This window comes from Salmo salar, chromosome ssa25 (genome assembly GCF_905237065.1).
Source record: "Salmo salar chromosome ssa25, Ssal_v3.1, whole genome shotgun sequence".
In the NCBI taxonomy this organism is placed as follows: Eukaryota; Metazoa; Chordata; class Actinopteri; order Salmoniformes; family Salmonidae; genus Salmo; species Salmo salar.
Window position 1 is genome coordinate 43,906,500 of NC_059466.1, and position 22,425 is coordinate 43,928,924.

At 44.2% G+C, this 22,425-nt stretch overlaps 1 protein-coding gene across 3 annotated transcripts; it reads left to right on the forward strand.

Annotated features, from left to right (window-relative positions):
• The first annotated feature begins 1,641 nt into the window (after positions 1 to 1,641).
• On the forward strand, positions 1,642 to 22,040 carry LOC106586819 (major facilitator superfamily domain-containing protein 6). 3 transcript variants are annotated; one of them, XM_014174503.2, is made up of 7 exons: positions 1,642 to 1,777; positions 5,332 to 6,937; positions 16,170 to 16,267; positions 18,020 to 18,181; positions 18,857 to 18,955; positions 19,746 to 20,011; positions 20,622 to 22,040. In XM_014174503.2, exons 2-7 carry the CDS (start codon positions 5,340 to 5,342, stop codon positions 20,778 to 20,780), a joined length of 2,382 nt encoding a protein of 793 aa, XP_014029978.1. In that variant the 5' UTR covers positions 1,642 to 1,777; positions 5,332 to 5,339; the 3' UTR covers positions 20,781 to 22,040. The 3 variants fall into 3 exon arrangements, with proteins under 3 accessions (XP_014029978.1, XP_014029977.1, XP_014029976.1); XM_014174502.2 differs by lacking the exon at positions 1,642 to 1,777 and adding an exon at positions 3,247 to 3,755; XM_014174501.2 differs by lacking the exon at positions 1,642 to 1,777 and adding an exon at positions 3,247 to 3,751.
• The last annotated feature ends 385 nt before the right edge of the window (positions 22,041 to 22,425 follow it).

Below are 22,425 nucleotides of genomic sequence, written 5' to 3' on the forward strand. Positions count from 1 at the left end.
TATTAAAGGATACCCTACTTGCCTACTTTGCCTTTTGGTAGGCTGTCATTGTAAATAAGAATTGGTTCTTAACTGACTTGCCTAGTTAAATAAAGGTTTAAAAAAATAAAAAATACCTGGCATTACAGTATCTGGCAAAACATGGATTTGTGGTGGATGTGACACTAAACTATGAATTTTCTCATCGGTCCCTCCATTTTAGAAAACAGTCAGACAGTAGTAGTTATGTGTGTCTATTCTCTAAAGCAGTCTTATTAGACGGCAATATGAACACGCATTGTCACAATGGCATGCAAGAGTATGTTTTTATCAGTTATCGGAGAGACAATGACAATGTAGTACATTTAAACTCTACAGAAAATGACTTTGCTGATCTTGATAGATAATCAGCATGTCTCTGTATTATGCATTGTCTTGTCTCTGTTATTGGTTCAGAAAACTTGGTTAATAGGCCTTCACAGTATGCTGCTGCTAACCTTTATAGAGATGCAACACATACAGGCCTATAACTTGTAAATAATATTCTCCATCGTTGTTCTGAAAGCTTGATTATATTGTGTACTGTCAGCCTGTCTATGCTTGTTGTCTCTTGTAATACATTTTCAACTCTACAAAAAGTGCCTTTTGCTGACCTTGATCGACAATCAGGACAATATAGCTTGTAAATAATCTTATCTCTGTTATTATTGTTTTTACATGGGTAATAGGCCTTTACTGTATACTGCAAACCTTGATAGATAAGAAGCACATATCGGCCTACAACTTGTAAATCATTTTCTCCATTGAAAGTGTGATTATACTGTGTCCTAATAGCCTGGTTAATATTCATTACGTTTAACTTGTAAATGAATGAGATTTTAATGTAATGTAATGTAAATGTAATTTTGTTTTAATAAATAAGTGGCGAAACTTGGCTTTGGTGTTTTGTTGTTGTTGTGGTTGAGTTTGTATTAATTTCAGGTTCATGGAAAGCACCAGGTCATTTAAAGCTGTGTTGCTGGATATGTAAGACACCATATTTGGTTAGTAGAGACCCTACTGAGTATTTCCCACCCCACTTTAGCTGAGACAGGTAGAAAAGTTCCCTCTCTACAAGCCAATATATATCCCATGTACAATCTATTACAGTGTATTGCATTGGGGGCTAAGGAGGGGGTGGAGAACGAAGTGCTGCTAGCTATGTACGACACAGTAACTCTCACAAACTACACATATTTGGTTAGTAGAGACCCTATTGAGTATTTCCCACCACACTTTAGCTGAGAGAGGTAGAAAAGTTATCTGTACAAGCCAATAAGTCTCCCATATACCGTGTATTGCATTGTAGTGTAAGGAGACACCAGTACTCTGTATTAAAGCTGTTGCCCAGCACAAGAGACCCATTTACGTTTTGCAGACTCTATTGAGTAATTGTATTACTATTATTATTTTTATATATTTCTTTAAATATAGCCTTCACAATAGCTTTCAACATACCAGTATTAAAATATGTCAAATTATCAACAACAACCAAAATTCAAAGGTGGTTGCAATGCTGAGAAAAACAGTACTGCAATAGAGTGCATGTTTTAGTTGTTGATATTCACAAAGTTTAGCATGTCTTTGCATGGGGGCTCTTATTTTGAAAAAATAAATAATAATCTGCAATCGTGCTGCCAGCATAATATCCTGCTGCTAGGAGAACGGTCAAGTTTAGCTGGAAGCGCAAAAAAACGTCTGCGGTTCAAACTCAAAAAAAATTAAAACCTCAATGTCAATATGGAGTCAACATACAAGTGTAAGTAAAAACCAATGGAAATAAGTAAGACACTGTATTTACACGTTGCCACAACCACGTCTCGTAAAAGTAATGATGTTTTTGTTTGGTTAGCTTTTGGAAATTGTAGAAATAAAACATTTTCCTTCTTTAGAAGTTCTAGCTAGGCAGGCTAACATTATTTAGCTAATTAATGTTCTAGCTATCATACAGTAGGCGTATATTAATAATGATATATTTAATATAAGTAGACATGCAGTCATTATTGACTGTAGCGCATATAAAGCACCCACAAACTACCGGTGGCTGAAAACACAATCATCGCGGATGAACGAGTGAGACGAATTTCCGGGCAAAAGGACGGTCCTATGAAAAATAATTTCCTCCTCTTTTTCCCTGCAAGTGTATCCTCGTCAGACGTAATGAAACGTCTTCAGAAGTGTCCACTTAATTTGGGGGCTGAGGGGATAGGGTGTGTCTTTTAAGTGTTTGGACTGCATCCTTCTTCATCTTTATCTTCTTCTCTTGTATAATGGTGTTAACAAACAATTGGATGTACATTCCGCCATCTACTGTGCGGGTGGATATTTGTGTTTTTTAAAATTATTAAACAAATATCATACACGTTTTACATTGCCAGGAATCCTAAACAAACAAATCATCTTAATTTAATAATATTTGTTTTACATTTTGAAGTCGTGCCATGTTGTTTAAATTCATTTATAAAGTAAAAAAGTTAGGTTTTGAATTATCCCTTTTGCATTTGTGAATAAGAAATGTACCTAATAAAGATCCCACAAAGGAAATAATGTGGGTAAACATCACTTCTGGTACGCAAGTTAGACTACCTTCAAAATAAAAGCACACATTTCAAGACACTGAATTTTCAATAACTCCTTAGAATACTATATCTACTAATATTGCTCTAATAATGACAAGTAATAAATCATAAATTAAAACAAGGAGGGGCGAGGGATGCGAGTATCGCTCTGGGCCTCCATGTCCTCTCATGGCGGGGGAGGGGGATCGGAGAGCAAGCACAGCCTGTTCCCTGCAGAGTTGACCATGGGTCTGGGTTCTCCCTCGCCCTCGTATCCCCGCGGCGAGGAGGTACTAGACACTCGGTAGTGAGTGTTGCAACAGAGGACAGACGATTTTTCCACTCTTCAGGTCCTGTTCTGTGAGCTTGTGTGGCCTACCACTTTGCGGCTGAGCCGTTGTTGCTCCCAGACGTTTCCACTTCACAATAACAGCCCTTAGTTGACTGGGGCAGCTCTAGCATGGCAGAAATTTGACGAACTGACTTTTAGGAAAGGTGGCATCCTTTGACAGTGACACGTTGAAAGTCACTGAGCTCTCCAGTAATTTCTTATTCTTATTTTCTTTTTAGGTGTTTTTTAAATTATATTTTTTAAACTGCATTGTTGGGGCTTGTAAGTAAGCATTTCACTGTAAGGTCTACACCTGTTGTATTCGGTGCATGTGTCAAATACAATTTGATTTGATTTGAAATGCAGTTGTTCTAACAAGCGGGGTTCTCAACACTACGGGTGGCTTAATCTACTCGGCGACTTTTATTTATGTGTGCGTAAATGAAAGAACTGGACATGCAGAAAGCAATATAGACGAGGACAAGAAGCCACTTTGGACTATCAGTGCATTCATCATCATTGATTAAATGCGCAGTCAGTCTCAGGCTGCACGCACGCCACAACAGTCTGGAACTCCGAAATAGTCTGGCAGTCGTGAGCGGGCGAGAAATTACGTCGGTCTAGACCTCTCCGAATAGATGTGTTCAACATGAATAGCCCCGTATACTTCTGAAAGCGTATAACTATAGAACGGATTTTTTAACGGTGACATTAGCTGCCTGTCCGCATATTCATCCGGTGAAAGTCGTCGCCAATAGGACAGCTAAATTATGGCCTCGAGAAGATCCATTGTAGAAAAGCGGACTCAGACAACATTGAGACATTGAAACGTTTAAACAATAATGTGGGTAAGAAAATAGCTTTGCTGTTTTTTTTTTGTTAGTTTTTTTTCTTCTTCCTACTGTTGGATTAATTTGTGTTAAAGAGAATAACACGTTGAGATACGCCCTCTGTGGTTTAAAAAACAACAACATTTCTACATTGAATATAGATGTACATTTTTAATGTGTGGTTGCAAGAAGAAACGCCTCAAACGACAGGTGTATAGCCTAGTAAATAATGTCCAGCTGCGGTGATAAAACAGCTTATTATTATCAATAGTTGTGTGACGCAGTCTTGTCGTTAATGCCGGAATATATTTCTCTAGGGCACAGCTAGTTACAGGCTAACATTTCTACTATTGGATACAGGGAATTGTGAAGTCATGTATCCTGCTGTACAGGCAGTCATCTAATGCATATGGTTTCCCGAGTCTTTTATATAACTAAATATAACTAAACTAGCTTAAACATCATACTCAATTGTCTTGCTAATCAAATTATTCTATTTTTGACGACACTTATAAGTTATTGTTATAGATGTTTTAGATTTGTCTACGTAAATAAAAAAAGCCTTATGATGAGTCATTAGTGGTGAGCTTTAGTACTCCTGTCTGACCTTGCCGTAACCCATATATTATTTATGTAAAGAAAAATAGACAGCTTGAAAATATGTTTGTAAAACTATCATATGCCAATCTTATGGACTGTCAGTCTTTACATGCTAGCCCCATTTCCCACCAGTTTACCAAAAGTGGCTGGTTCAGAAATTGAAGGTGTGCTTTTTGTTAGCCCATAGAGCACATGTTCCAAAAAGTCACAAGTCTTTGTCTCTCTCTCTCTGTCTCTCTCTCTCTCTCTTCGTCTCTCTCTCTCTGTCTCAATTCAAATTTAAGGGGCTTTATTGGCATGGGAAACATATGTTTACATTACCAAAGCAAAAGTGAAATAAACAATACAAAAATGAAGAGTAAACATTAGTCACAAAAGTTTTTAAATAATATAGACATTTCAAATGTTATATTAGTGGCTATGTACAGTAAAGATGTGCAAATAGTTGAAGTATGAAAGGGACAATAAAGATCAGATAAATATAGGTTGTATTTACAATGTTTGTGCTCTATCTCCTCTCTCTTTGTCTCTCTCCCCCTCTCTTGCTCTCCCCTCTCTCTCTCCTCTCTCTCCTGTCTCTCTACCCCCTTTCTCTCTCTCTCTCCTCTCTCTCTCTCTTTGTCTCTCTCCCCCTCTCTTGCTCTCCCCTCTCTCTCTCCTCTGTCTCTCTCCCCCCTTTCTCTGTCTCTCTCTCTCTTTGTCTCTCTCTCTCTTTGTCTCTCTCCCCCTCTCTTGCTCTCCCCTCTCTCTCTCCCCCCCCTTTCTCTCTCCCCCTTTCTCTCTCTCTCTCCTCTGTCCTCTGTAACTCAGTTGGTAGAGCATGGTGTTTGCAATGCCAGGGTTGTGGGTTTGATTCCCACGGGGGGCCAGCACAGAAAAAAAAAAGAAAGAAATGTATGCATTCACTACTGTAAGTCGCTCTGGATAAGAGCGTCTGCTAAATGACTAAAATGTAAAATGTTTCTCTCACTCTCACTCTCTCTCTCACACACAGAGAGAGAGATGGCGAGTGACGACCAGGTGGCCATCTTGACGGATGACGAGGGTCATCAGAAGAGGAAGTATGTTCTGGCAGAACCCTTCAACACCCTGTCCAACACCCTGGAGCAGATACCGGTGGGCACATGCCCCACCTCTGCCTTCCAAGGTCCAGAGTCTCCCCCCACAGACACACCTGACTCCCCCTCCAACCCCAGCAATGACTGCCTGGAGAGGAACTGTGTGTGGATTGACAACCACCTCCTCATCTCCAAGGTCTTCTATTTCTTCTTCTATGCAGCCTATGGGTCCCTACATCCACTGCTGCCTGTCTACTACAAGCAGCTGGGGATGACTCCCAGTCAGAGCGGCCTGCTGGTTGGGATCCGGTACTTCATCGAATTCTGTAGCGCCCCCTTTTGGGGGGTGGTGGCGGACCGCTTCAAGAAGGGCAAGGTGGTGCTTGTGTTTTCCGTTTTCTGCTGGCTCGTGTTCAACTGCGGCATCGGCTTCATCAAGCCCGCCTCCATAACATGCGTGGAGAGGAAACCCACAGTCGCACACCCCACCAGCCCTGCCCATCTCAGTCTGCCGGCCAATTACAGTAGGGACCGCAGGGGTGTGATTGGAGACTTGTTTTCCCTCTCTTCGAATCAACACGGTTTAGCATCAGATTCAGTTAGTGGCGGTCCCCTGCACAGGTATGTGAGGAGCGATGGTGGTAATGTCACTGGACCCAGCACTGTCACGGGACCTGTGCCTTCCCCCACCATCACCACAACAACATCTTCCCCCTCCACCACCCCCACTACAACAGCCAGCTCAAAACCTGCCTCAAATCTAACCACAACCAAACCAACCACCACAACCCTTCCCAAAGTCTACCACATCATCTCCAACCACGACCAGGTGGAGACCATCTTCCTCCTGATCCTGCTGGTCATCATCATCGGCGAGTTCTTCAGCGCTCCGGCCGTGACCATAGTGGACACGCGCACCCTACAGTACCTGGGCCCCCACCAGGACCGCTACGGCCTGCAGAGAATGTGGGGCTCCCTGGGCTGGGGCCTGGCCATGCTCTGCGTAGGCATCTGGATCGACCACACCCACATCAAGTTCTTCATCCAGGGCACTGGCTGCGTCGTGCCCGACTACAAGAACTACCAGATAGCCTTTATTGTCTTTGGAGTCCTGATGGCCGTAGCTTTGATATTGTCCACACAGTTTTACTTTGAGAGTAGTACTAGTGACCACCGGCCAATGGAGGCCCAGCTGGAAGAGGATAAGAGACAGGAGGCAGAGTCTCCTCAAATGTCCAGTGGCGTTTCATCTCCCAAAGGGCATGCAGTGGAATCGTTAGAATCCCAAAGTGTCGTCAGCAAGTCGTTTCTTTACCAGGACCTCATTCGGCTGCTGTGTAGTGTGCAGTACGGCTCAGTGCTCTTCGTGGCCTGGTTTATGGGATTCGGCTACGGCTTTGTGTTCACGTTCCTCTACTGGCACCTGGAGGACCTGAAAGGGACCACCACGCTATTTGGAGTGTGCTCGGTGCTGAGCCACATCTCAGAGCTGGTCGCCTACTTCACCAGCCACAAGCTCATCGAGCTGGTTGGCCATATAAGGTTTATAAAAGGGGACATGGGTCAAAATCCCAGGGGGGGGTATGTCTCAAAGCTGGATCAATGAGTTAGCCAGCTAACTTGCTTAAATGTTCAGAAATAACTTTTGGGGGGAATATATGCTTGAAATTGGCATGGATTGATTTAATTGTTTAAACCAACAACCCATGTTCAAGTTTAGGTTACCCCTCAGGTCTGTTTGTACTGTAGTGTACCCCTCAGGTCTGTTTGTACAGTAGTGTACCCCTCAGGTCTGTTTGTTCAGTAGTGTACCCCTCAGGTCTGTTTGTACAGTAGTATACCCCTCAGGTCTGTTTGTACAGTAGTGTACCCCTCAGGTCTGTTTGTACAGTAGTATACCCCTCAGGTCTGTTTGTACAGTAGTGTACCCCTCAGGTCTGTTTGTAGTGTACCCCTCAGGTCTGTTTGTAGTGTACCCCTCAGGTCTGTTTGTAGTGTAACCCCTCAGGTCTGTTTGTAGTGTACCCCTCAGGTCTGTTTGTACAGTAGTGTACCCCTCAGGTCTGGTTGTACAGTAGTATACCCCTCAGGTCTGTTTGTACAGTAGTGTACCCCTCAGGTCTGTTTGTACAGTAGTGTACCCCTCAGGTCTGTTTGTTCAGTAGTGTACCCCTCAGGTCTGTTTGTACAGTAGTGTACCCCTCAGGTCTGTTTGTACAGTAGTATACCCCTCAGGTCTGTTTGTACAGTAGTGTACCCCTCAGGTCTGTTTGTAGTGTACCCCTCAGGTCTGTTTGTAGTGTACCCCTCAGGTCTGTTTGTAGTGTACCCCTCAGGTCTGTTTGTACAGTAGTGTACCCCTCAGGTCTGTTTGTAGTATACCCCTCAGGTCTGTTTGTACAGTAGTATACCCCTCAGGTCTGTTTGTACAGTAGTGTACCCCTCAGGTCTGTTTGTACAGTAGTATACCCCTCAGGTCTGTTTGTACAGTAGTATACCCCTCAGGTCTGTTTGTTCAGTAGTATTCCCCTCAGGTCTGTTTGTACAGTAGTATACCCCTCAGGTCTGTTTGTACAGTAGTATTCCCCTCAGGTCTGTTTGTACAGTAGTATTCCCCTCAGGTCTGTTTGTACAGTAGTGTACCCCTCAGGTCTGTTTGTACAGTAGTATACCCCTCAGGTCTGTTTGTACAGTAGTGTACCCCTCAGGTCTGTTTGTAGTATACCCCTCAGGTCTGTTTGTACAGTAGTGTACCCCTCAGGTCTGTTTGTACAGTAGTGTACCCCTCAGGTCTGTTTGTACAGTAGTATACGTCTCAGGTCTGTTTGTACAGTAGTATACGTCTCAGGTCTGTTTGTACAGTAGTATACCCCTCAGGTCTGTTTGTACAGTAGTGTACCCCTCAGGTCTGTTTGTACTGTAGTATACCCCTCAGGTCTGTTTGTACTGTAGTATACCCCTCAGGTCTGTTTGTACAGTAGTGTACCCCTCAGGTCTGTTTGTACAGTAGTATACCCCTCAGGTCTGTTTGTACAGTAGTATACCCCTCAGGTCTGTTTGTACAGTAGTATACCCCTCAGGTCTGTTTGTACAGTAGTATACCCCTCAGGTCTGTTTGTTCAGTAGTATACCCCTCAGGTCTGTTTGTTCAGTAGTGTACCCCTCAGGTCTGTTTGTACAGTAGTGTACCCCTCAGGTCTGTTTGTTCAGTAGTGTACCCCTCAGGTCTGTTTGTACAGTAGTGTACCCCTCAGGTCTGTTTGTTCAGTAGTGTACCCCTCAGGTCTGTTTGTACTAGTATACCCCTCAGGTCTGTTTGTTCAGTAGTGTACCCCTCAGGTCTGTTTGTACAGTAGTATACCCCTCAGGTCTGTTTGTACAGTAGTATACCCCTCAGGTCTGTTTGTACAGTAGTATACCCCTCAGGTCTGTTTGTACAGTAGTATACCCCTCAGGTCTGTTTGTACAGTAGTATACCCCTCAGGTCTGTTTGTACAGTAGTGTACCCCTCAGGTCTGTTTGTACAGTAGTATACCCCTCAGGTCTGTTTGTACAGTAGTATACCCCTCAGGTCTGTTTGTTCAGTAGTATACCCCTCAGGTCTGTTTGTACAGTAGTATACCCCTCAGGTCTGTTTGTACATTAGTATTCCCCTCAGGGGTCTGTTTGTACAGTAGTATTCCCCTCAGGTCTGTTTGTACAGTAGTGTACCCCTCAGGTCTGTTTGTACAGTAGTATACCCCTCAGGTCTGTTTGTACAGTAGTATACCCCTCAGGTCTGTTTGTTCAGTAGTATACCCCTCAGGTCTGTTTGTACAGTAGTATACCCCTCAGGTCTGTTTGTTCAGTAGTATACCCCTCAGGTCTGTTTGTACAGTAGTGTACCCCTCAGGTCTGTTTGTTCAGTAGTGTACCCCTCAGGTCTGTTTGTACAGTAGTGTACCCCTCAGGTCTGTTTGTTCAGTAGTGTACCCCTCAGGTCTGTTTGTTCAGTAGTCTACCCCTCAGGTCTGTTTGTTCAGTAGTGTACCCCTCAGGTCTGTTTGTACAGTAGTATACCCCTCAGGTCTGTTTGTACAGTAGTATACCCCTCAGGTCTGTTTGTACAGTAGTATACCCCTCAGGTCTGTTTGTACAGTAGTATACCCCTCAGGTCTGTTTGTTCAGTAGTATACCCCTCAGGTCTGTTTGTACAGTAGTATACCCCTCAGGTCTGTTTGTTCAGTAGTATACCCCTCAGGTCTGTTTGTAGTGTACCCCTCAGGTCTGTTTGTACAGTAGTGTACCCCTCAGGTCTGTTTGTTCAGTAGTGTACCCCTCAGGTCTGTTTGTACAGTAGTGTACCCCTCAGGTCTGTTTGTTCAGTAGTGTACCCCTCAGGTCTGTTTGTACAGTAGTATACCCCTCAGGTCTGTTTGTACAGTAGTATACCCCTCAGGTCTGTTTGTACAGTAGTGTACCCCTCAGGTCTGTTTGTACAGTAGTATACCCCTCAGGTCTGTTTGTACAGTACTATACCCCTCAGGTCTGTTTGTACAGTAGTATACCCCTCAGGTCTGTTTGTACAGTAGTATACCCCTCAGGTCTGTTTGTACAGTAGTATACCCCTCAGGTCTGTTTGTACAGTAGTATACCCCTCAGGTCTGTTTGTACAGTAGTATACCCCTCAGGTCTGTTTGTACAGTAGTGTACCCCTCAGGTCTGTTTGTACAGTAGTAGTATTCCCCTCAGGTCTGTTTGTACAGTAGTATACCCCTCAGGTCTGTTTGTACAGTAGTATACCCCTCAGGTCTGTTTGTACAGTAGTGTACCCCTCAGGTCTGTTTGTAGTGTACCCCTCAGGTCTGTTTGTAGTGTACCCCTCAGGTCTGTTTGTAGTGTACCCCTCAGGTCTGTTTGTACAGTAGTGTACCCCTCAGGTCTGTTTGTAGTATACCCCTCAGGTCTGTTTGTACAGTAGTATACCCCTCAGGTCTGTTTGTACAGTAGTGTACCCCTCAGGTCTGTTTGTACAGTAGTATACCCCTCAGGTCTGTTTGTACAGTAGTATACCCCTCAGGTCTGTTTGTACAGTAGTATACCCCTCAGGTCTGTTTGTACAGTAGTATACCCCTCAGGTCTGTTTGTACAGTAGTATACCCCTCAGGTCTGTTTGTACAGTAGTATACCCCTCAGGTCTGTTTGTACAGTAGTATACCCCTCAGGTCTGTTTGTACAGTAGTGTACCCCTCAGGTCTGTTTGTTCAGTAGTATTCCCCTCAGGTCTGTTTGTACAGTAGTATTCCCCTCAGGTCTGTTTGTACAGTAGTGTACCCCTCAGGTCTGTTTGTACAGTAGTATACCCCTCAGGTCTGTTTGTACAGTAGTATACCCCTCAGGTCTGTTTGTACAGTAGTGTACCCCTCAGGTCTGTTTGTACAGTAGTGTACCCCTCAGGTCTGTTTGTACAGTAGTATACCCCTCAGGTCTGTTTGTACAGTAGTGTACCCCTCAGGTCTGTTTGTAGTATACCCCTCAGGTCTGTTTGTACAGTAGTGTACCCCTCAGGTCTGTTTGTTCAGTAGTGTACCCCTCAGGTCTGTTTGTACAGTAGTATACCCCTCAGGTCTGTTTGTTCAGTAGTATACCCCTCAGGTCTGTTTGTACAGTAGTATACACCTCAGGTCTGTTTGTTCAGTAGTATACCCCTCAGGTCTGTTTGTAGTGTACCCCTCAGGTCTGTTTGTACAGTAGTGTACCCCTCAGGTCTGTTTGTTCAGTAGTGTACCCCTCAGGTCTGTTTGTACAGTAGTGTACCCCTCAGGTCTGTTTGTTCAGTAGTGTACCCCTCAGGTCTGTTTGTACAGTAGTGTACCCCTCAGGTCTGTTTGTACAGTAGTGTACCCCTCAGGTCTGTTTGTACAGTAGTATACCCCTCAGGTCTGTTTGTACAGTAGTATACCCCTCAGGTCTGTTTGTACAGTAGTATACCCCTCAGGTCTGTTTGTACAGTAGTATACCCCTCAGGTCTGTTTGTACAGTAGTATACCCCTCAGGTCTGTTTGTACAGTAGTATACCCCTCAGGTCTGTTTGTACAGTAGTGTACCCCTCAGGTCTGTTTGTTCAGTAGTATTCCCCTCAGGTCTGTTTGTACAGTAGTATTCCCCTCAGGTCTGTTTGTACAGTAGTATACCCCTCAGGTCTGTTTGTACAGTAGTGTACCCCTCAGGTCTGTTTGTGAGTGTACCCCTCAGGTCTGTTTGTAGTGTACCCCTCAGGTCTGTTTGTAGTGTACCCCTCAGGTCTGTTTGTAGTGTACCCCTCAGGTCTGTTTGTACAGTAGTGTACCCCTCAGGTCTGTTTGTACAGTAGTGTACCCCTCAGGTCTGTTTGTACAGTAGTATACCCCTCAGGTCTGTTTGTACAGTAGTATACCCCTCAGGTCTGTTTGTACAGTAGTATACCCCTCAGGTCTGTTTGTACAGTAGTATACCCCTCAGGTCTGTTTGTACAGTAGTATACCCCTCAGGTCTGTTTGTACAGTAGTATTCCCCTCAGGTCTGTTTGTACATTAGTATTCCCCTCAGGTCTGTTTGTACAGTAGTATTCCCCTCAGGTCTGTTTGTACAGTAGTGTACCCCTCAGGTCTGTTTGTACAGTAGTATACCCCTCAGGTCTGTTTGTACAGTAGTGTACCCCTCAGGTCTGTTTGTACAGTAGTGTACCCCTCAGGTCTGTTTGTACAGTAGTGTACCCCTCAGGTCTGTTTGTACAGTAGTGTACCCCTCAGGTCTGTTTGTACAGTAGTGTACCCCTCAGGTCTGTTTGTACAGTAGTGTACGTCTCAGGTCTGTTTGTACAGTAGTGTACGTCTCAGGTCTGTTTGTACAGTAGTGTACGTCTCAGGTCTGTTTGTACAGTAGTGTACGTCTCAGGTCTGTTTGTACAGTAGTGTACGTCTCAGGTCTGTTTGTACTGTAGTGTACCCCTCAGGTCTGTTTGTACAGTAGTATACCCCTCAGGTCTGTTTGTTCAGTAGTATACCCCTCAGGTCTGTTTGTAGTGTACCCCTCAGGTCTGTTTGTACAGTAGTGTACCCCTCAGGTCTGTTTGTTCAGTAGTGTACCCCTCAGGTCTGTTTGTACAGTAGTGTACCCCTCAGGTCTGTTTGTTCAGTAGTGTACCCCTCAGGTCTGTTTGTACAGTAGTATACCCCTCAGGTCTGTTTGTACAGTAGTATACCCCTCAGGTCTGTTTGTACAGTAGTGTACCCCTCAGGTCTGTTTGTACAGTAGTATACCCCTCAGGTCTGTTTGTACAGTAGTATACCCCTCAGGTCTGTTTGTACAGTAGTATACCCCTCAGGTCTGTTTGTACAGTAGTGTACCCCTCAGGTCTGTTTGTTCAGTAGTGTACCCCTCAGGTCTGTTTGTTCAGTAGTGTACCCCTCAGGTCTGTTTGTACAGTAGTGTACCCCTCAGGTCTGTTTGTACAGTAGTGTACCCCTCAGGTCTGTTTGTACAGTAGTGTACCCCTCAGGTCTGTTTGTACAGTAGTGTACCCCTCAGGGCTGTTTGTACAGTAGTGTACCCCTCAGGTCTGTTTGTACAGTAGTATACCCCTCAGGTCTGTTTGTACAGTAGTATACCCCTCAGGTCTGTTTGTACAGTAGTATACCCCTCAGGTCTGTTTGTACAGTAGTGTACCCCTCAGGTCTGTTTGTTCAGTAGTATTCCCCTCAGGTCTGTTTGTTCAGTAGTATTCCCCTCAGGTCTGTTTGTACAGTAGTATACCCCTCAGGTCTGTTTGTACAGTAGTATACCCCTCAGGTCTGTTTGTACAGTAGTATACCCCTCAGGTCTGTTTGTACAGTAGTGTACCCCTCAGGTCTGTTTGTACAGTAGTGTACCCCTCAGGTCTGTTTGTACAGTAGTGTACCCCTCAGGTCTGTTTGTTCAGTAGTGTACCCCTCAGGTCTGTTTGTACAGTAGTGTACCCCTCAGGTCTGTTTGTACAGTAGTGTACCCCTCAGGTCTGTTTGTACAGTAGTGTACCCCTCAGGTCTGTTTGTTCAGTAGTGTACCCCTCAGGTCTGTTTGTACAGTAGTATACCCCTCAGGTCTGTTTGTACAGTAGTATACCCCTCAGGTCTGTTTGTACAGTAGTATACCCCTCAGGTCTGTTTGTACAGTAGTATACCCCTCAGGTCTGTTTGTACAAGTGTACCCCTCAGGTCTGTTTGTACAGTAGTGTACCCCTCAGGTCTGTTTGTTCAGTAGTGTACCCCTCAGGTCTGTTTGTACAGTAGTGTACCCCTCAGGTCTGTTTGTACAGTAGTATTCCCCTCAGGTCTGTTTGTACAGTAGTGTACCCCTCAGGTCTGTTTGTAGTATTCCCCTCGGGTCTGTTTGTTCAGTAGTATACCCCTCAGGTCTGTTTGTTCAGTAGTATACCCCTCAGGTCTGTTTGTTCAGTAGTATTCCCCTCAGGTCTGCTATAGTGGGACCAGGCTACAGAACCCAGGTCAGCTCAGTCTGGTATAGTGGGACCAGGCTACAGAACCCAGGTCATCTCAGTCTGGTATAGTGGGACCAGGCTACAGAACCCAGGTCAGCTCAGTCTGCTATAGTGAGACCAGGCTACAGAACCCAGGCCAGCTCAGTCTGGTATAGTGGGACCAGGCTACAGAACCCAGGTCAGCTCAGTCTGCTATAGTGGGACCAGGCGACAGAACCCAGGTCAGCTCAGTCTGGTATAGTGGGACCAGGCTACAGAACCCAGGTCAGCTCAGTCTGCTATAGTGGGACATGGCTACAGAACCCAGGTCAGCTCAGTCTGCTATAGTGGGACCAGGCTACAGAACCCAGGTCAGCTCAGTCTGGTATAGTGGGACCAGGCTACAGAACCCAGGTCATCTCAGTCTGGTATAGTAATCCTACACAGTCGCAGTATTATTTTCTGTCCTTCAGTTTGATTAAATTCCACCCAATAGCTCACCTTACTTGCAGATTTGTTGAGAAAGGATTAAAAAAATATCTAGATTTGGTCAGACTTTTCACTTGTTCCCTTTTTTGGTCGGTGAACTTAAACGACGGCCAAGTATTTTAAAGTCATCTCACCTTCAGTGAATAGACAGTCTTTCATTTCCTGCCAGGGTTGTGGGAAAATGTTTTTTGTTGTTGTTGCCCGCACTACAGTTGGCTATATCAGTCCGCTAATACAGGACTGTTATTAATATTTATTTTTTACAGCCCTACTTCCCACGGCTGTGTTTCCTGTCCTGTACCTGTGTGAACTACTTTAGTTTAACATGTTTGTAGTGGAGTATTATGGCGGATCAGGGGTGAAAAAATAACCACAACATGGTAGTAGCGCCACTCATACTATCTCTCTCTATCTCATACTATCTCTCTCTGTCTCTCTCTGTCTCTCTCATACTATCTCTCTGTCTCTCTCATACTATCTCTCTGTCTCTCTCATACTATCTCTCTGTCTCTCTCATACTATCTCTCTCTGTTTCTCTGTCTCTCTCATACTATCTCTCTATCTCATACTATCTCTCTCTGTCTCTCTCATACTATCTCTCTCTGTCGCTCTCTATCTCATACTATCTCTCTCTGTTTCTCCATCTCTCTCATACTATCTCTCTCTCTGTCTCTCTGTCTCTCTCATACTATCTCTCTCTCTGTCTCTCTCATACTATCTCTCTGTGTGTCTCTGTCTCTATCTGTCTCTATCTCTCTCTATCTCTCTCTCTGTCACTCTGTATGTCTCTCTCTCTGTCTCTTTCTTGCTCGCTCTCTCGCTCTCTCTCTCTCTCTCTCTCTCTCTCTCTCTCTCTCTCTCTCTCTCATCCAACCCATCTCATATCCGGCCCATCTGGACATTTATAGCTTGTTAGCGAATAATATACTACAATCAGCCTTTGTGTTCGTTTACTTTTAGATTAAGTTCAACGGTCGCTTTTGTTTCATGAGAGAGGCAATAGAGAAAAGTTTGTAAACTGGAATAATTTAAGTGTTTGGTAAATGTGTCAGTATATTTGCATTGTATTTGCATTGTCAGATCAGGGGTTTGATTGGACAGGACGTTGTCATGGGAGATGGGCACCAAATATCCAACGGTCTGGGAAGGAAATATATTCTGTTCAGAATAGGGTTGCAAAGCTACCGGTAATTTACCGAAGTTACCGGAATCTTCAGTAATTTTGGTAATTAAAAGATAATCTATGGCAATCTATCGTAGCTTTGGCAACCCTCATATTAAACACCAATGTTATTCACTGAGTTGATGGTTTATATTTAAACCATATTTAAAACCATCTTATTCAATTATTTCATATATTTTACATGTGATAAGGCCCAACAGAGGGCCAGAGACAATTACAGGTGCCTGTAATAATCTGAAATACCCAAAAGGGCCACTAGATGTCATGTGATAGATTATGTAAAATCCTTGAAAGATACCAAAATCCTGGTAATTTACTGGTAAACTTAGAAACGTTTCCAGTAATATACCCTCCCCTTGCAACCCTAGTTCAGAATGACAATGACAAACCAACCCCAATCCAGGGACAGTTCAGGTTTGACCTCTGAACTTTGGCCTTGCTTTCACCTGCAACTCTGTTGAGGCAATAACCTCCTATAGGTTTAGGTTAGGGCTAGGGTTTAGGATAGGGTTAGGGTTATGTTTGTGATTGGTGGATTGTTATTTGAACAGTGTAGTGATAGTTCCAGAACATCAATAAACCATCTGTGTTCCGTGGCCTTCTCCTCCTCCCCTCTCCCTCCACAGGGTGCTGTACATCGGTCTGGCCTGCAACACGGCTCGTTACCTGTACATCTCCTACCTGGAGAACGCCTGGATCGTCCTGCCCATGGAGGTCCTTCAAGGTTAGGCTACACTGGGTGTCACGGCGTGGCATATGTTGACTTAGCTTAGCTTAGCTTAGCTCAGCTAATGTTAACATTAGATAGAAAGAAGGTAGAAGCAGTGTTTGAACTGGCTGCACCAGTGCACTTACATTGTTGCCATGTTGGCTCAGAGTTCATATCAGGCTGGACAGGAACTCTCCTCTCAACGACATGAAAGGCTTTTCCTTTGCCTGGAAAACACCCTTTTCCTCTGTATCTAGACCCCACTAACAGCCACTTAGGCCATGAATAACAATGTTGCAGCTGCACACGAAAGATTAACATTAAAGGACGCTTAAAATGTTTGTAATAATTTACTAGAGGCGTAACATCACCCAACAAAACATTTAGAGACGCACTGAATCTCTTTTAAAAATCTCCATAATTCTAAAAGAAGTGGTATGCCAATAGTTGTATTTTATTTAACATTTATTTAACTAGGCAAGTCAGTTAAGAACAAATTCTTATTTACAATGACGGCCTACCCCGGCCAAACCCGGAAGACGCTGGGCCAATAGTGCGCCGCCCTATGGCACTCCCAATCATGATACAGCCTGCAACACAAACAAAATGGCCATAGCTCTGGTCTGGGCATTGTTTTCTAATAGTGGGAGGTTATGCCACATTCACGTCATGTCGGAAACTCGGGAACTCTTAAAATGAACATATGTAATTTGCGTAGCGCTTCCTATTGGTTGATTCTGATCATTCCCAAGTGGGAACTCTGGTATCATCTTTTTACAACGAGTAAGCAAGTCGGAAATTCCAGAGTGTCTGACATGACGTGAACACGGCATACGTGACGAAATGGGATAGAGCCGAATAGGGGGCAAGGCCAGGCCGGACTATGGAGGGTAGCAGGTTCAATGGCTTTGTTATATTATTGGTATACAATGAGACAATGAGGCATGTTGACTTTGAACTAGCTGGTTGAGCCACTTTAAACACAGCACACCCAGCAAGGGTTAAGTCCACTCTCTCTCGTCTGTCGCCTGCCATGAACGCTCTGTCTCGGGTTCTGCTGTTGTGCAGTGGTTGCACAGCCTTTCCTCTACAGGGAACCAGGTTTTCTTGTGTCTACCCTTCTCAATGACAAGGCTGTGCTCACTGAGCCTGTACTATGTCAAGGTTTTTGTAAGGTTTTGATCAGTAGCAATGGTCAAATATTTAGCCATGGTGTAATGTCTATTTAGGGCCAGATAGCACTGCATTTTGCTTTGTGCTTGTGCTTGTGTTTCCTAATAAGCAATGTAGTTTTGTTTAGACTGTGTTGTAAATTGTTTTTATCTGATTGATTGGATGTTCTGGTCCTGAGGCTTCAGTGTGTTAGTAGAACAGGTTTGTGAACTCAGCCCCAGGACCAGCTGGATGAGGGGACTATTTTCTTTGCTCAGCTCTTGGCATTGCAGGGCTTGGTAATGATATGAGAGGGGGTCACTGTATTTTAGATGTTTCCAAAACTGAATTGCTCAATTCTGAGTTTTTATTATTAGTGGATATTGGCCTAATTCTGCCCTGCATGCATTGTTTGTAGTTTTCCTCTGGACATGTAGGAGAATCTTACAGAACTCTGCATGTAGGGTTTCAATGGGGGGGTTTGTCCCATTTGGTGAAATCTTGTTTTGCAAGTTGACCCCACATACCACACTGTCTCTCTCTCTGTCTCTCTCTCTCCCTGTCTGTGTCTCTCTCTTTCTCTGTCTCTCTCTTTCCGTATCTCTGTGTATCTAGGTGTGACCCATGCCTCAGTGTGGGCAGCCTGTATCTCCTACCTCAGTGCTGCAGTGCCTCCAGAGCTGAGGACCTCTGCCCAGGGTATCCTCCAGGGCCTGCATCTGGGGCTGGGCCGGGGCTGTGGGGCCATGGTGGGGGGAGGCTTCGTCAATGTTTTTGGTAAGAATCACTGTGTGGGGAGAAGTTGTATTTAATTGAATTGTGTCCCCCAGTTCTAGAGTATGTAAAACACATTCAACCAAAGAGAGATGGATCTATTGGCGTCACCCGTTAAAGGTACTTTCAGGAGTAAAGACTGCTTGCTATTCAATGTTCAATTTGCTCTTCAATGTTCATTAATTGAAATGACTATTGAGAACAGCAGTAACTATTGTAGATTGTACATTTAACAGTGGCTAACAGAACAGAAGGTAGCTTCACTCCTACTTGAGCAGCTACTTGTACTCACACGTGTCATACTCTCACATGCCTTTCCAACTGTTGAACAACGCCTCATCTCCTTAAAAGGATACCCTGTCCTCCATGGTTTTCATAAAATAATCCAGGTCTTAACTCTTAATAAACTACCACCAGCCCCATCTTCAATCATTAGGATAGGAATTTGATGGTCTGGAATGCACTTGGCAGCTCGGTGAGACTGTGTGTCTCTCTCTGTGTTCTGAAACACATTGTGATGACTGGGGTAACATATATCCTTTACAGTACTGAAATGGACACTAATTGTCAGTTTTTCTGTTATATGAAAAGCAATTTGTGAAATAAATACATTTATTTTGAGATTCTGTTTCCAAAAGCCTATGGAGCACACGTTTGTCTTTTTGGGTTATGGTTTAGGCGCAGCCCACACCTTCAGAGGGATAGGAATGGTCTCCCTCGTCATCCTCCTCCTCTTCGCTCTCATCCAGTGGCTGGCTGTGCAGAGTGGGAACAAAGGTATGTGTCATTAATGTTTATTTTATCCTACCCTGTACCCTTCATGGCATGCCTCTGCATGGACTTAGGCCTACAGGAAAACAGAATTCACTTCACCTATTAAACCCCTTAGTGGAGAAGTGACTGGCTCCCAATGTGGCAAGCATAACATTTACTTCACCTATTAAACCCCTTAGTGGAGAAGTGACTGGCTCCCAATGTGGCAAGCATAACATTTACTTCACCTATTAAACCCCTTAGTGGAGAAGTGACTGGCTCCCAATGTGGCAAGCATAACATTTACTTCACCTATTAAAGCCCTTAGTGGAGAAGTGACTGGCTCCCAATGTGGCAAGCATAACATTTACTTCACCTATTAAAGCCCTTAGTGGAGAAGTGACTGGCTCCCAATGTGGCAAGCATAACATTTACTTCACCTATTATACCCCTTAGTGGAGAAGTGACTGGCTCCCAATCTGGCAAGCATAACATTTACTTCACCTATTAAAGCCCTTAGTGGAGAAGTGACTGGCTCCCAATGTGGCAAGCATAACATTTACTTCACCTATTATACCCCTTAGTGGAGAAGTGACTGGCTCCCAATGTGGCAAGCATAACATTTACTGCCATTAACGTTTTATTCTCTTTGTCAATCAGCAACTGAGAAATCCATAGACATTGGAATGCTGCATGAATCGTATTTAGGATCTTGATAGTGGAGATTGTTGTTAGGTCAGACACGTTAACAGAATAATCATTTTGAAGCATGCCAGGAATTGTTATGAAACATTTAGCTTGAGTTGTTTTCCAGATCCCAGAATGCTGGCGGAGAACATCCCAGTCCCCTCCAGCCCTGTTCCCATAGCGACCATAGACATTATCCAATCAAATAATGGAGCCGCCACAATGACACCGCCGAGGAAGACCAAGCACCAGGAGGATCAGGAGGACGTGAGCAAGCCTGCCTGGGTGGTGTCCGCCTCACCCTGGGTCACCCTGGCCTTCGCCCTGCACCAGATCAGAGAGATCGCTACCCTTGCCAGGAGCAGCCCTGCAAACAACCATCAGCCGCTGCAGGTACTGTAGGTAGACAGGGTAGCTGGCAGCACGTGGGCTTCAGGGATAGACTGGTGGGTTCAGGGATAGACTGGTGGGTTCAGGGATAGACTGGTGGGTTCTGGGATAGACTGGTGGGTTCAGGGATAGACTGGTGGGTTCAGGGATAGACTGGTGGGTTCAGGGATAGACTGGTGGGTTCAGGCTGTGCTTTGAGGCTGGGCCCAAAGACATATCGCTGGGCAGAGAAAGAAACAGGTGATGTTTGTGATTGTTACATTTGTGATAATGAAATGTGACAGGAATGTTTATCTAGCAATGTGTGCATGTTCCATGTTGTATCATGTCCTGCTGAGAATTGTCTTCTTTATTTCATGCATGCCATCTTGAAGAAAGGTGAGAATATAATACCTGCCTTTAGAACGGTATTTTATGAGAGTGATTTTTTTTCATATTGTAGCGACCTTAACCCAAGTCCTAGCGAGCTCGGCATGAGGTTTGGACCTCTTGGCGTAATGGTTAAGGTGTTGGCTTGACTTTCGCTGGACCCGAATTCACTACAATATCTACAGTAGCTAAGTAGTATTATTACAGTATTAATGTAACACTTTACCTTTGCTCTGATTGGTAGGAGATAAATGAGATCGGCACAGATGAACCAACAGAGGAAACCTCCCCATCCCTAGAACCCCCCCCCAGACTGGCCCCTCTCAAGTGGGACACCCTCCCTGACCAGGACCCCCCTACGCCTGCTGATCAACCACCCCTCTCCACTGGCCACACGCAGTAGGGGACTGGGAAGAGGGGACATGTTGCACATTGAGGAACTGCCCTAAAATCTTTTCCTTCCAAGCAACACCAAGTCAAGGCCCATGCACAGCTGGGAAGTCCAGCTAAAAGAGTAAGGAGTATGATTTATACAGACTGGACAGGAGAGAAATACTGACCAAAATGAAGGAGGTTGAATTCGTCCTCCTAGCAAGACAGGTCTTAACCAGCGCCTTTAGGGATCTATGGAAAAACTCTGGAATGATCTGTTGTTACTCTGTCAAGAGGACATCAAATGAGTAACAGAGTTGTATTTATTTTACTCATCCTGGAAATCTGGGATAGTGGGTTCGATTGAATAATGCTCCAATTGTCTCGCTGGCCCTCGAAGTGCCTGAGCCGCGGTGCTGTTGTCAGTCTGTGATTCACACTCCTGTAGCAGTGCCACACAGAATCTAAAATGCTGTGTGTAATGGCTGCTTTGCTTGATGTGGACTGTAGAGATTCCTCTTACATCAAGTTTAGGTGCAAATTCAATAGGCAAATGTTGTGGAACGTTGCAGATAGCAATATTATTAATATAACGGGTTTGATTACTTATTCTACATGTCAGAGAGACATGTGTTCTGCATCACAGAAGTTTGGTGTCACCTTAATTGGGGAGGTCGGGCTCGTGGTAATGACTGGAGCGGTATCAGTGGAATGGTGTCAAACACATCAATGTGTTTGATGCCATTCCATTGGCTCCGTTCCGGCCATTATTATGAGCCGTTCTCCCCTCAGCAGCCTCCACTGTTCTACATACTATATTGATATCCACCTGTTCCACAACTTTGTGCTCTCTTGAAAGTGGCCCTGCTACTAAACTATAACACCATGAGTTCTGTAGACCCCACTTTGTATATGTATTGAAAAGGCCAAAATGTCATGTAATATTTTACTATAATCATATTTAGACAGAAATTGTCAATGATATCAAACTGCTTTCCTCCAAAGGACTATCTAAAACTGTTCATAGACATGTAATGACCATTTTACATGCCTTGTCTGCTGTACGTAGCCTATTTTCTACCTGACAACTAATACTCCTAGTGCACTGTGGTCTTTATCTCTTCAAGGTGAAACAACAGTTCGCAATACGTCACTGGAAAAGTTTTTTTTTTTAAATTACAAAAAATTGATCCTTGTAATTTAATATGAAGAATATGCACCAAATTTAAAATCACTTTAATGCTGTTTGATATAAAATGTATATAAAAAAAAAAAAAAAAAGATTGAAAATCGAGCATAGGCATATTTCTGTCCATGAGGGAGAAAACCTTAGCTCTTGACAGACATGGTCCAATCAAAATCTCCATTTGATGTTTCCAGCATGTGATTGGCTGTCCCTGAGACTGTAGTTTCTTAAGCAGCCAGGTTGGGGCAGTAGATGGGAGTTCACTGGATTCCACAGCCATGGGAGTACATGAGAGCTTGTTACAGTGACCAGCAGGGGAGCACGTCTCAATGCCCCAGGCACTTACCACACAGGAGGAGAAAAACAACAAATGTATTAATGATTGCTGCCAGTTAACCTGAGAGCTATAAGCACCATTTGAAAGTCATTCTGGTGAATAGTTGTAACTACGATGTAGAGTTTTTGATTCCAGAGGAAGACAGATGTCTGC